General features: G+C 41.8%; 2 protein-coding genes across 3 annotated transcripts; both read left to right on the forward strand.

Annotated features, from left to right (window-relative positions):
- The first annotated feature begins 71 nt into the window (after positions 1-71).
- Positions 72-13,916, forward strand: LOC145481924 (uncharacterized). 2 transcript variants are annotated; one of them, XM_081460499.1, is made up of 2 exons: positions 72-1,260; positions 11,440-13,916. In XM_081460499.1, the coding sequence occupies exon 2, from the start codon at positions 11,474-11,476 to the stop codon at positions 13,445-13,447; it is 1,974 nt and encodes a 657-aa protein (XP_081316625.1). In that variant the 5' UTR covers positions 72-1,260; positions 11,440-11,473; the 3' UTR covers positions 13,448-13,916. The 2 variants fall into 2 exon arrangements, with proteins under 2 accessions (XP_081316625.1, XP_081316624.1); XM_081460498.1 differs by lacking the exon at positions 72-1,260 and adding an exon at positions 9,887-9,974.
- On the forward strand, positions 1,257-7,458 carry LOC145481926 (uncharacterized). Its single transcript, XM_081460501.1, has one exon. It carries the CDS (start codon positions 5,929-5,931, stop codon positions 7,456-7,458), a length of 1,530 nt encoding a protein of 509 aa, XP_081316627.1. The 5' UTR covers positions 1,257-5,928.
- Positions 13,917-14,784: the final 868 nt, after the last annotated feature.

The following is a 14,784-nucleotide window of genomic DNA, read 5'->3' on the forward strand; positions in this document are numbered from 1 at the left end:
ATCTTGACCGAACAAGCTTGGTCAATAAAGGATTTATTATCTGGCTTTCAGGGAAATTTTTCTTGCGGGACACGGCGGGTAGTCCCGAGCAGGCAAGATGGCTCCATCTTGCCCGCTCGGGTAGCCAATCACAGCGCAGGATTTGATTCATCTTGCCGGATAACGACGCTAGCCATATAAAAATATGTATATTTATTTTTTATCCCTACAGACAGTAAATAGTTTCAAAATTTGAATTCTGGCACCTAACGTCGACCGGGTTTGATTCTCGGGGTGTGCAAACATAGTTCTTTGGGTTCTGTAAGTAAAATAAGTATAAGCATAAGAAAAGTTTTTGTAATAAAATTAGCTCTGAATTCTCTTGTTGTAATAAGACATCATCGGAACAAAAATACGAGTATGGCCTATTATTAGTGAAAGAGGAAATTCAGTTTGATGGATGGAAACAAGTGCCGAGTGATAACCCTCCTGGGGGGGGGGGGAACTCCCATATAAAAAGGATGGGGGTGCCCGTCGGAAACTTTAAAAAGAACCCCAAAGCGGTACTAAGATCCTGTTTTGCGTGTGTGGCTTGAAATGTTTTTCACCCTAAGAGTACCAGTTCTACAACGACATATGATCTCCTGTCATATCTTTTCGGCTCAATACCCTAAAAGGTACCGAAAAAGCGCCCGCTGTGAACCTTTTAAGGCTGAACACCCTAAAAGGTACCAAACTGCTTTTTTACCCCTGGAAAGCAAGACGAGCACCCTAGTCCTTTTTTCGTGGGAATTTCCCCAGGAACAACTCGCAGCAAAAGAGCGGAAAATCATCTGTCTTAAAGAATTTGGTGGTCTCCCCAGTCTTCGCCATATCAAAAGTGTTGTAATTGTGGTCTTCTTTTTTTATTGAGGCAAAAATGATAATGATGATGATGATGACGATAACGATGATGATGATGATGTGTTATTTCAGTTAATCCTATGACCAGTCGCTTACTGCTAAAATTGCATGACCCAGTCCCTGCAAATAAAGTGTTCAGTTCTTAGCTCTCTTTTCTAGGGGGCTGTGGTCACATGATCCTTTCCATATTCATTACATACGACTCCTCCCGCTATGACCTCGTGGACCTGTGACTTAAATTCCTTCTCGTGCAGACGTTGTAACAGATCGCGCGGAAATATTAATGTTGTGAGGATCAGGGGACCGACTTTGTTATCCAGGCGGAGTCATACTCATAAAAGACCTGCGTTAAATGAGTTAAAACAAAGGTGGATACAGGTAAGACCACAAGGACATCTTTTAGTTTTCGAAAGGATCAGGGGAAATAACATAAGCTCGGGGAAATAACATTAGCTAAACAAGCACTTATATATGCCTTTGTATTAAAAATGCCCGTTCATTAAGTTCTTGTCTCAATCGGCCAGATGAATGTCGACTGATCGAACGATAACAACTTCGAGGTTTGCGTCAAATACGCTTGGCAACTCCGGTAAGGATCGTATCGAATTGTACATTTCACCTCGGGGTCTTGAATGCATGTTGTTTACTATTGTATTTGTCATTTATATCATAGTTATGGCTACGGACAGAGGTGTGCGTATTTGCCAAACAAAAATGCTAATGAAAGTGAACTTATTGGGCTTTGAAACAACCATTCATCAGATACAATAATTATACTAAAAAAATATTTGCACATTGATCACGTCAGGCACAGAACGCTTTTAGTTAATTTTCCGCGTATGCAAATCCCGGGAGTGAGGGGGGGAGGGGAGGGGGGGACATTCCTATATGAAAAAGTCGGAGATGTTCTCGCTTAGGGGTACAAGTCAAGGATTCTGGTCTCACTTAAGGTGTTGATGACGAAACGTCACCATTCTTAGCTGTCAAAGTATCTTTTACGGTGCTGGCTCGAAGAAATATTTCCGTTCTCCGGCGGCGTCTCGAGTCCGATCCGGTCTACTAGCACGGGCCCCTTTCTTGAACAGTGATTGGTAATCGAGCCTATTCCGTTTTAAAGTGGTATCTTCTACGGGTCAAATAAAGTTCGAACCACACCCGGATTGGTCTCCTTTAGGTGTTTAATTCAAAGCTTATGACGAGCATCTCCGACCATTTCATAAGGGAGCCCACTTCCCAGGGATGGAAATTCTTTTTGACATGTGCCCCCCCCCCCCGCCCAGAACTGCGCTCGGCTACGCGCCAATTTCAGTGTTAATTACATATTTTGTCGGTGATGTATTTGAAAAGAACGGAGATCGGCTGCTTAAGTACTCTCTCACTTGGTTGTGGAACTTCCGGTTCCTAATTCCTGGCTTTCTCAGTAGCGATGTTTCCTTTAATTTGGTTTGAGTTGGTCTTGTCTTTCATAAAAATTCTTGCTAAAAATTTCGTATTGGGTGTTGTTTTCAAGCATATAGTGCAATATATTTTTCAATCTGGTTCTATTTTTCTTCTATTTATTTTGTGTCCCCAAATTGTGAGGGGGGAGGACAGGGGCGGGAACCCAGGGGAATAGGGAGCGAGAGGGGTACGAGAGGCGGGAGGGGAAAGGACGGGAAGTGATACAACAACAACAACAACAACTAGCTTTGTTTGCGTGACCGTAAATACATACAGTGTTGTAAAAGCTCTTGTCAACTAACACTAAAACAGTAATGATTCTTGTAATATAAGAGCTAGAGAGGGGGTGTGCGGGGGTGGGGGTAGAGTTAGAATACTTCCAGAAAAAAACACCAAAAAATTTGCATTTAGCATCTTACCGTCTTCGATCTTCTAAGACTTCTCAGAAAACTCCCGCTTGGGCTAAAAACAGGCTTACTTAAATAAATAAATAAAACACTTTAATAGCTGACGCAATTACTGGTAACCCAGTAGTTTACATTGTGGGCTATAATGTAATTGAAATTGTAAACCCTTTTACAATGGCTACTTCATAGGCCAATAGGTCAATGAATGTAAGAAGATCGAGCAAGGCTGAGTACACGGATGGTTGTATAAATATCCTCACAACAATGTCTTTCAAGACCATTGAAAAAAAAAAAAAAAATGAAACGCCTAAGAAGTGTGCAGCTTAATGACTAGGACGTGTTTTGAGTCTCCTAATTTACAGGAGACGGAAGCAGGACAGAAAAGGGCGGGAGTCGGGAGATGAAAGTATGGGAAGCGGGAGATTCTGAACCCGTGTTCCCTCCAAATTAGTATGAGATTTCCCAGGCTATAAGGTATTGACACGTTAGTAAAGTTTTTTCGATGTATCTCTATTCTATGTATGAAATGTCATAAATCGGCCCTGTACAGGTTCGACAATCTGTTCTAGCTTATTATTTCAAGTTAGCTTATGAGGTCTTATGTGACACCTAGTCACAAAGTAGATAGGTTAAAGTGACCGTATGTCTACTGGAAAAGTTGGGGAAAGATTGCGTTAACTCTTTCAACGTTACTGTATCAATATAGGTCAATATAGAATTTAAGTTGGTTATTAAGCAATCTGCTCAGCGCGAAGGATCCCGTGCTAAGCGATATCAGTTCGCGTGTTATAATGCCTGTTACATCGGCCAAACCAGCCGACATCTTTCAACGCGCATTTGTGAACATCTGAGTAGGGACATGAACGGACCCAGTTTCAACATCTACAACAATCTGAGACATTCCGCAAACTTTGTTCGAAGAAATGCTTTTCGATTCTAGATCAGAGTCTGCGCCCAATAATCTGCAGTTAATTTTAACGGAAACTGCTCATGGAAACTGCTCACATCCGCTTGGAAAATCTCACTTCTAAAAAGCAACTCAACTCAAACTTTCTTACTGGTGCAATTTTCCGTGCAGGGGCGGCCGGAGGGGGAGGCGGGGTAATTTTATCAGCATTTCGCGTTACCCCAAACATACGCTTGGGCGGAAAATGTTTTCTTGTTTTTAAAAATCATATATTAAATCCTCTATCATGTTTTTAAGGCGGAATTGTTTGAATATCGTGGCAGTTCTACTTTTGTGGCCATTTCCTTTCAGCACGTCACCCGTTTCATTGTTATGAGGTGAAACTGGTAATGCATAATTTTGTGTTTAGTGCTAGTGCAGAAAGCCGAAGCAAGAATTCCGCAAACGTGTAGGTCAAAGGAATCCGTGTTGATCTAAGTTTTGGGTTTCATAACAAACACGAACGTGTCAAAATTATTTGAATTGCCTCTGGCAAATATCAATTCAAACACAATCGCACTTAACACTAATAAGGCTTGGTAGTTTGTACAAAGCGCAAGGGCGTTTTTAATCTTTAATCCTTCCACGGCAAGGGTGTTTTGCAGAACGCCGAACGCCGAACGCCGAACGCCAAATGCACTGTTTTCTTGCGGTTTAGTAGTTTCACTCCTGTTTGCTTGCGGTTAGCTTTTGCTTGCTAAGGATAGTATTGTATTGCGTATGGCCCTGTCCAAAAAATAAAAGCTAACCGCGAGCAAATATAAGTGAAACTAACCGCAAGCAAATAGAGCATTCGGCATTTGGCCTTCGGCGTTCGGCGTTCTGCAAATTACCCCTGCCGCTTTAAACACGGCAAAAATTCATCAGGAATTACAAGTACATTACAATTCATTTACTATATATACAAGTCAGGCGTTAGGAATTGGCGCGGTAACTAACTGTTTTGAGTATATATCGTCATACTTTTACAGTTATTAAGGGCCAACCACTGTTGCGTCAGTGTTCTAGGTCTACCGGATCGTTATTTAGGCTAACCGTAGTGATACCCATCTTCACCCCTGGGAGCACCATTTAGGCTAACGTCCCGAAATGTTATTCTGGCTAACCGGAGTGCTAGTCAGGTTTTCTAAACCAACAAAAACAGTCGCCTTACGCCGCTACTCGTTACGCCATTACCGTTTTACTATCAACCATACTGTAGTAAACTGCAGTATTTTTTCTACCAAAAATGTCACTGGACGCGTTCATAAAAGAGATCAGTTGACAAGAGAAAATCGAGACGAACCTTTCAATGAGCTACTCGAAAATTGTTTCGAAACAGCACTAACAGCACTATGAGCTTAATAATGATTGGATCAGCGATAAAGGAGTCTGATTGGTCGATTGTAGCTGTTGGTCCTCTTATTTGTGCCCCTCGTGAAATAACACAGTGTTGTCGCTTCATCATTCTGGCTTTTACTTCAAAGTTTAATTACTGCTCCTTTCAATAACATGCAGACTCTAAAATTCAAAGCTCAACCGACAAATGCGTTTTTCGCTACCGTCAATCAAATGTTCGGCGGCTTCTCCCAGCTTCCAACTACTGCCGAGCGCTGTTTCATTGCCTGATCTGTGCTCAAAGATTTGATTACCCCGCGCTCGGCAGTAGTCGGAAGCTGGGAGGAGCCGCCGAACATTTGATTGACGGTAGCGAAAAACGGATTTGTCGGTTGAGCTCTGAATTTTAGAGTCCGCATGTTATTGAAAGGCGTAGTAAAGGGTGCAATTGGCACCTCTGCATTTAGTTGGGCTTTATGGAATCATTCAACAAAATTCTTATAAATCACCAGCACTCTTTCCAGTTGGCATATATTTGGGGAGCAGGGATGGCGCAGTGGTGAGAGCGTCGCGTCCTTCCAATGTGTCCCGGGTTCGATTCCCAGACCCGGCGTCATATGTGGGTTGAGTTTGTTGTTGATTCTCTACTCTGCTACGAGAGGTTTTTCTCCGGGTTCTCCGGTTTTCCCCTCTCCTAAAAAACCAACATTTTCAGATTCCAATTCGATCCTGGAATGCACGAGGATTTCTGAACGAGTTCTTTAAACTCCTTGGTGCTCCGTGGGTAAACGAATAACATATTTACATATTTATTATTTTTTATTTTTCTTTCCTATAGGAGCTTTTCCGGCGATGTTATAAGTAGCTTAGTCGTCGGCTTAACTCGAACGCAATCCTAAAGCTTTCCTAACAAGATCTCTTACGTGTTTTTTTAGAATGAAGACCTGTGAGGAAATGCTATTTGGAATCTCGATTGATGAGCAGGTTCTTTTCAAAGCGTCACTGGTTCTTCTATGTTTCTTGTCTCTGTTATTGATATTGATTTCGATTCTCATTGTCTGGCTTAGAAAAATACAACGACAAATAATTGGCCTGACCAAAAACACTTGCTCTCTCCCTCTGGTCATTTCCGCGGCAAATTTCGAGGAAACAAATTCCTGGAAAAATTTGGTGGGTTCTGCTGCGTACGGACCGTCGAGTTCCGATGGAGATGGACCTCGCTCAGATTTGCCGCAAGAAACTTCATTTGACAGTTCCTTGGCACCGGGGAACGATGAAAAACCTGTCCATGGTTCAAACACAAAAGAGGGATCCATTGCCAGTGATAAAAATAATGGAACAAATGTTCAAAACGTTGATGACAGTTTAGGAGCACATCACTCTACGAGTAATGATTCTGAACAGAATATTAAAGGTGGCAAACTGAAGAAGGATTACATGAGTTTAAAGTGTGCCAAAGATCATACGTACGCAAAACCCGATGCTGACTCCTCACGAGTGGAGTCCAAAATGGGATGTGACGAGCGACAAAATGGAAAGGCTTTGAACGAGGAAGAAAACGACGACTCCCATGAAGACAACCATGGATATCTTGTGGTTATCCATTCTGACAAATCATCTGCCTTATCAGAGGGAACTGAAAATGAGTCGCCTCCTCACGAAGACGAGTCTTCATACCTTATTCCCATTGAATCCAAGATGGAGGAGAACGGACATCACAAGATGGAGAGCAAAAATGAGACGGAGTCCGAAGGAAAGAGCAAGGTCAATGGTGTGTCAAAACTCGACGACCGCGTGTCGCCTCTTGATGATCTAGAGGAAGGTAAATATGGAAACCTCTCTAGCCAGCCGGTGGGCAAATTAACTACGTTTGGACATAATGCTGCGTTCCAACAAACACAGCCTGGGGTCTCAAAGGATGTCGATGAAGATGACTCTGGTTATCTCATTGTGCAACACGTGGAAGGTGGTGCTGCTGGAAAGGCAGGTACCAATATTCCAGTGGGCCAATTCCAAGCTGGAGGTACCTCAGAAAACGATGGGCCAGTGAACGCAAGTCATGGTGACGACAACAGCTATGAATACATACCAACGAAATACTGGAGTGAGCCAGTTGACAACTATGATTCCACCACTGGCATAGATAAGCCTGTTGCCAATTCGTCGGCCGAAGGTAACCATGAATATCTCACGGTTGTCCACGAAACGGAGGTGGACTCAAAAGAGCAAGAATACTCCACTGACCAGATCTACTCCATTATACACGACAGCAACAATAATAACAACGCTGGTGTGCAGTCAGAAGTAATTTACGTCAACGAGAGCGTTGTCCAAAATCTTGGTGTTGAATGTTTAGATGATGTCCCAGTTTACGCAAACAACGAGGCACAACAACAATCTTCTATGTGTAACGACAACGCCGCCTTTTGCAAAGTCGACGAAAGTCCACTCTATGATAACCCGTGATATAACGAAAGTTTTCCTATACTAGCTGCAGTCTAACTGCGAGCCGCTATGAAAGTATTGCTAATGTGCTTGGAGAGAAGCATCTCTATTTTCCAAAGCAATTAGTAAAAAATTGACGTATAATTTTAATTTGATTACGCACATTGTATCGTTCGCGAATGGTTAATATCGTTGCGTCCTTTTGTTGTTGAGACGATGGTGCAATTGAAATGATAATGCCTCTCAGTTTAAAGAGAGTCACAACTGGTCTTCGAACATATGTAGATCGTCATTTTATAGTTAACGTAAAGTGAATCAATTTGTAAATATATAGTTAATCCATTTGTTTGTTAATAATCTTCAGCGGCCAAATGGCCTAAGTGTTAACGTCTACCGTAGAAAAGCGATATTTTGAATCGTGCAATGGTCAAATATAGCCCACCATTATGATTCTCTCTTTCCGGGTACTGGCTTTAACTGCTTTTTAAGCGCTCTGTTGTCCCATATCCGAAGATTATTCATGTATAACATGGTCAGCTTGGTTAACGCTTTACTTTTAAGAACTGCCAAAGATCAATTGCAAAATTTTTAAACCATCAACTGTCGTACAAAAAAGACTGCCAAGAACTTAACTGAGACAATGAGTCTAGATTATACCTAAGTCTGTAAATAGTCCAGAAAAGAACCTTGAAAGAGCTTACATAAACTATAAAAGACGATTACGAGATAAGCTCGGCATAATTATGCTTTGGATCAGTTAAAAAAAAAGTTCTCGGTTAAAAAGAGTTGGCATACTGAGACAAGTGAAATGGTCCGGAGACTCACAAAACTGCCTGACCAGGCAGTGACAACTGAACTGCCTTGGTGCAGCTGATATTCGTTAATCTGCAAAGTGAGAGTTCAAATAGAGTTGTGTGAAGATAGATCTATGAATAGACAGCGTTAGAGAGTAAGTTCCCTCGCACCCCTACATCTACTGCTATAGTTCTGGGTACACTACGAGTAGTCTCTCTTTCGCTTAGTCTGTCGAGCAAGATAGTAAATAAACCCCGAGGAAAAAGTGGCCGCGTGAAATCCTACTTTCGCGCTCTTCTTGACCCCAGGATTTCGCGCGGCCATTTTTGTTCTCGCGGTTTCCATTGGCGTCACGCACGACGGTCTGAGCGAAAGAGGGACTACTTGTAGTCTAGATTTTGGGCTGTCAGCGTATAGTTTCCTGCTCTCACCTACGCTTAGTGCGTAGCATGAGAAAGATTTTCCCCTATGTCTGATCTATACGACCTAGTAAATTTCCTCAGATTAGTAATCTCAAATAAAGGATGCATGCAGCTAACCAACATGATCTTAGCAATTATTACGAATTTAGCGGTCGAGAACTGACAATATTTCGTAAAATTTGAGCAGACTGATATATTTCTTCCAGGATCGGTTTAAACGTAGAGGGATTCAGCACCACCGGCAGATGCAAATTATGTCCTTTGGCCCTCATTCTGATGACTACTTTTTACAAATATCACTAAAATCATTAAAAAGGCAATTAGGCTCAGTTTCCCTACACTAAACTACTCCGCACCAGAATCAACCAAGCCACACGGAAAACGAGAATATATTCCTGTTCGTGGAGGAAACAAACGCTTACATGTCTCTCCAAACAGGCACCAAATGATTCTTATCCTCGGAGGCCAGTAATAAATACACTTGTACAAACATTGACATTGTATTGGATTTCTAATAGGATAGCACACAAGATGCAAGGCGTTCAGGCAAGACTAGCCACTGAAACACCCACCAGTGGCGGATTTAATTTTCTTTTTGAAGGAAAGGCATGTTACAGCACCGCGTTAAAGGAGCTATGTCACGATTTGCGCATCTCGAAAAGTTTAGCCTATATTTTTCAAGTTTGTCGTTTGTAAACAATGTTTTATATCTTTTTCCTCCCTAACCATTCTTTGTTCCTGTACGGTTTATTATTATCTCTTCGGTGTTTTTATCTCTTAGTAAACTATTATTTTAAGGCTTCCTTGAAATTGAAGGTTATATTTCTACGTGGCCAAATTGACCCAAAACACCGTGCCTGAGCTACATTAAATTGAACGCCTCACCTCCTTTACGAACAAGATAAGGTGCATTTCCACGCATATACGGTCTCACACTTTTGAGGACAACTGCATCCCAGCATCGATCCCAAAGGAAAAGTATCCGCAATTGTAACGCCTACACCACTTTCTTGATGGCTGCCGGAGAAGGCGAGATCCATGCTAACATCTTTTGTTTATATTGTTTATCGTTTTGCAACAACAAATGTTAACCAGAGATTATATTCAAATTGCGTACACATTGTATCAATTTTATTGCTATCAAGTTGACCTCGGTAACCCGTAAACCGCAAGCCGAAAGTTCCTTGTTTTTAATTACGCAGAAAATGCTAATCCCTTATTTTTAGCCTTCCAAACTATGTGGACAAGCAGCGAGGACACTCTGAATGGTGTGGCGTCATACTCACTAACTACCGGTCGAATAAAAGCGGACGGGTAAAGGTAGGTAGTTCAGGTATCTGTCTGCACGATATGTATTATGCTCAGTCCTGGATCGCTGAAACAGCAGATTTGGCGCTAGATGGACATATGCTTTTGCTTGTGGTCTCACGCTGCTGAAAAATGACAAACTACGCTTTAGATGTCACCGACCTGTTCTTTGCTGGGTTTTAAAATGAAGCTGGGTCTCAGAATAAAATCGAACTCGACAAGATGAACAACTTTCGCGGTTTTGTTTTAATAGGACTGAGAAATGCGCACATTAAGATGTTATGCTTGTCCTGGCACATCCCATTCCACATGGAAGACTTCGATTGTTCAAAGGGTTGATTACGCCATCCACTAGATAAATGACTATCCAGTGAACAATTAGTGTTAGATAGTGATTTATCCCACTGCTGGATCTGGAATTGTTCATACCAAGTACCGAGTTGAAGTACCGAGGCCCGCCTTTTTGGTAAAACAAACTTTAAGTTTTTTGAAGTTGTAAAGAATTGTAATTCAGTAATTTTCCGTAGAGCGAAATTCTGGTAAGTAGTCATAGATATGACTTCCTGCTTGGGCCTTGCGGTTTAATGCATATTTGTTTGGTGATGCAATTGATAAGGGGTCCGTACAACGAGTTCTCTTGCATGCGTAGTTTGTGAAGCTTTACTCCGCCAAACATCCTGGCATCGAGATAAGTGTATTTCACCTTTCGGTTTCGCAAGATTACGCACATTTCGTGTTTATGCTGGCAGATTAAGAATTCTGTTAAGCTGAGGCTCAAAGACAGAAAGAATTAGCAGTGCACAGAAGGATAAGACTAGGATAGAATTGCAAGGAATATGTTTATTTGTGATTAGCAGTTACTACTGATAAACAAAAGATACATTTTACACCTATTATTTTGAGTGCGTGCTCAGACGAAACGCTTATTCTGCTATTTAACTAAATAACAAGAGAGACCATAAAATTATGGAAAAATTGAACTGAAAAAAAAAAGAAGAAGTTGACAAGGATAATAATTAACCATTTCTTTAGATGTTGGTGCCCAGTCCCACGGTCAAGCAAACGATTTTCAGCAAGGCGCAAGTACAAAAACAAATACGTAACTGAGCCGGCCAAAAAAATAATCCGAGGAATAGGAAGCTGGACAGTTTGCATAAGAACGAAAAAGGGTTAGTTCAGTGGAGCGAACGTGTCATGAAATACCATTCATGTCCTTTTGAGTCTGCAATATAAGTCAGGAGAGTGACGCCTCTTTACGCGAGAAGCTACCGTGACAAGGTTCCTCTGGCAACATGCGTGGTACCATCATCTTCGTGTTGATTATAAGATTAGAATGGGAAATCCCCATTTGCTAGCATTAGTGCGCTGTATTGTTTGCCTCGTCTTTGGCTTGATTGAAGTATAAACCAGGGAAAGACCGATAGTCTACCAATGTCGTTTGGACTTCTAATCAGTATTTCCATTTTGTCTCTTTCAGCCAACGTCCTTCTTGAAAGGGACCTGCCATCTCAATGGAAGAGGATTTTGTATTTAGAATTTCCCTGGTTCTGCTATGTATTTCATTACTGCTATCCATGATCGTTTTGTTTCTAATTGTACGGCTTGCAAAAATCCATCATCAAGTTGATTCCATTTCCAAAGGATGGAGCGTTTATTGCAGATTAACACCCAACCAGAAAACGCCAACGACCACACAAAATCAACCAGAAGCCCAAGACACATGCTCGCCACTTCCATTGGTTTTCTCTAACCAGCAAGCTGCAGGTTCAGGTATCGTTAACTCCTGGAAACATATCAACAGAGCTTTTGCTTATGCATCAGTCCGTTCCGATGTCGATAGACCTCGCCCGAAAACAGAAGAAACAGATTTTGTGTTGCACGTAGAAGATAACAAATCAGATGACGATTCCAAGACGGAAGAACAAACAGTTCGAATTTCCGATGTCCCAGTGGCATCATACCTGCAGATAATTGGTAATAGCTCATCGATCGTGGCAATCTCTACCAGTGAGTGCCCCATAAAGGATGTAAAGCAGGACAAAAGAAGAATTCATATCAGCGTAAGCAGTGCCGATGATGATGATGATAACTACCCAGAACCCCTTGAAGATTGCGCACAAGCAGAACTTGAAACGATGCCTTTAGTGGACGAGGAGGATTTGGGTAGCGAAGATTTGAAAATCTGCAGCAAAAATGAAGCAAATGAGCAGCATATCAGTTTAAAGAAAAATGATATCTCGGAGGCTACAAAAGCATCAGGCACAGTCAAATCTAAAAGCTTAGTTTCGATTGAGGAGAACAGGGAAAAATCTGCTGACTTTTTCATCGAGTTACATAATGTGACGAATACTAAGTTTCACGAACAATACAATGGAAAATCGTCCCAAGAGATGGAGACTGAGAACAAAGTAAACGACAGGGTAATGGATGGCACAAAGTTACCAAATGAAAATGAACATGGATATGTCGCGGTTACCCATTCAGATGAATCACTTGCATTATCAGAGGACAGTAAGAAGGCGATGTCTTGTATTGGCGACGAATCTGAACGCGTTATTTCTACAAAAACTCGGCCAAAAGGGAAACGGCGCCGTAAAAAGAAGAGTGTCACGGATGGCATCCACTTTGATGGAAAGAATGGGTCCGAAACTCAACAAGAGGTGGCGCAAGTGGATAATAATATAAATGAAGATAAAAGTGGAAAGTGCGTGGACCAAATGGGCAAGACCTGGCTTAGCAGTGCTACTGATTTTCAGCAAACACAGCAACATGCTGGAGAGAAAGTGAAAAATAGTGCATTCTCAGATAATGATGAGTATCAAATCGTCAGCTACGTAAACCGGTTTGTCGTCAACAATGTGGGTACCAATGTTCCACTCACCGAGGAGTACCACGATCGGAGTGTTTCAGAAAGCGCTGATGGGAAAATGAAACCAGAAGATGGAAAGCAAGAAAAATGCAAGGATGACCACGCTACTAATGAAGATGCAACGGAAAGTAATGGGTCATCTGGCATTGTTTCGCAACTCCGAGACTTGCTCAAGAGGAAGTCGCTCACTGACTCGGCTAATTGTGTTGACAGAGAAAATAAAATCACGATGGAACCTGATGCTACCGAGTCCTTCAGTAAAGAAAACTATTTAACAGTTGTCCAGGAAAGTGAAGTTCACGAGAAATACGCAGGCGAAGAGAACTACTCCACAGCAACAGATCTTGATGATCCTCATTGCACAGCTGAGCAAATTTACTCTAATGTTGATGACGGCAACGATGATCTATACTGCGAAATACCCGCCCCAGCTCAACCAGGCGTGATTTACGTCAACCACGACGACAATCAGTATGTTGGTGATGAATTTTCCGACAAAGTTCCTATTTACGCCAACATCGGCCTTCCACATGGAACAACCATGTTTTACGGGAACGACGCCCTTCAAAGCGAGTACGAATTTGCGATCTATAGTAACGATGCAATTGACGTGTAGTGTTAAAGCAAAGGCACCTGAATTTCCGCCTTTCCTCATTATGGCGAATTTTCAGCTGTTAGCGTTCTCGAAAAATACTGCCAGGTCAGATTTGTATGCTGGAATTGGCAACAAAAGTGTTTAATTTCAGTATAATCAATGAACTCAAGAGGACTAGAGAAATTATGTCTTCTGATCTTTTGAAAACAGGGCCAGGTTTATTACAGGCACGGATCCAGGATTTTTTAAGGGGGAGAGGGGTGGCTGGTACCTTGCGGTTGCAGAATCAATGGGGCAGGTTCCCAAAATTTTGCAATTTCAGAATTGAATTCTAATTGAAAATTGTTTCACAAGAAATACTAGAAAGGCCACAAAGTAGAAATTACAATGAGGTACCTGTCCAAAGATCCAAAGACTCTACCTTTTTTTAGGCCAGAACATTCACAAAGGCTTTCAATTTTTTTGTTTTGCTTCTCCAAAAAGAAGGGGAGGGGGGAGGGGAGGGGGGGGGGGGGGAAAGCGGGCGGCGGCAAGCCACCCAATCCATCTCCTCCTAAATCCACCCTGTATAAGTAGTTGCCCTGTTGTTTAGCAAGTTAAACAAGCGCCTTACCTCTTCATATAGATAACTGGAAAGTAATAAATCAGATTAGTCATGTCATTTTTTAACATCATGTACTTAATGCTTGTACGTCCATGTTCGGAGTTAAGTTTGAGATTAACTTTCAATTTCATGATTAGTCCATTTTCGCAGGACGTACATGGAATACAGTTATGGTGAACTACAAATTGCCAAGTCCGGTCATTTAATTAAGGTAACAGCCTGATGCAAGTACTAGTAAAGATGACAAAACGACTGGCCGACATTGGCTTATCTAGTAGAACTGCTCATCACTCCCTGAGTACGGATATTATACCGTCTTCCAAATCAATACATGTGTAAGATCTAGTTAATGTTGCATGTAGAAATACAAGGCTATCACCATTTGAAAAAAATGTGTCTAGTTTAGTGCCTGGGAAAGTCAAGATCACACTGTTGAGACGGCTCTGTTTCGTCTACAGCCTAGGAAACGATATTGCGGTGCAAAAGTGACAACCTACTTTGGCCGCATGTATTCAATCGTCTTTCCGGATGGACATATGTACGTTGCATTCAGTCACCCTCTTTCGAGACGGGCAGACTAAGCATGCCTTCGGTCGTTGGTCATTCTTCTTTCTGGATATAATTAAAGATGTGTAAGCCGCGCTCAGTCAATAGGCCCTTTGCAGCTGGGGTCACGTGACCAAATTTTTCCTTTAAAAAAATCTGTATTGTGGGATATAACTTAAAAAATGCCAGAAATGGAAAGAGCATATCG

This window comes from Orbicella franksi, chromosome 3, assembly GCF_964199315.1.
Source record: "Orbicella franksi chromosome 3, jaOrbFran1.1, whole genome shotgun sequence".
Lineage (NCBI taxonomy): Eukaryota > Metazoa > Cnidaria > Anthozoa > Scleractinia > Merulinidae > Orbicella > Orbicella franksi.

Excerpts from the sequence above, each read along its gene's own strand:
- LOC145481926 (XM_081460501.1), top strand. The coding sequence starts at position 5,929 with ATGAAGACCTGTGAGGAAATGCTATTTGGAATCTCGATTGATGAGCAG.
- LOC145481924 (XM_081460499.1), top strand. The coding sequence starts at position 11,474 with ATGGAAGAGGATTTTGTATTTAGAATTTCCCTGGTTCTGCTATGTATT.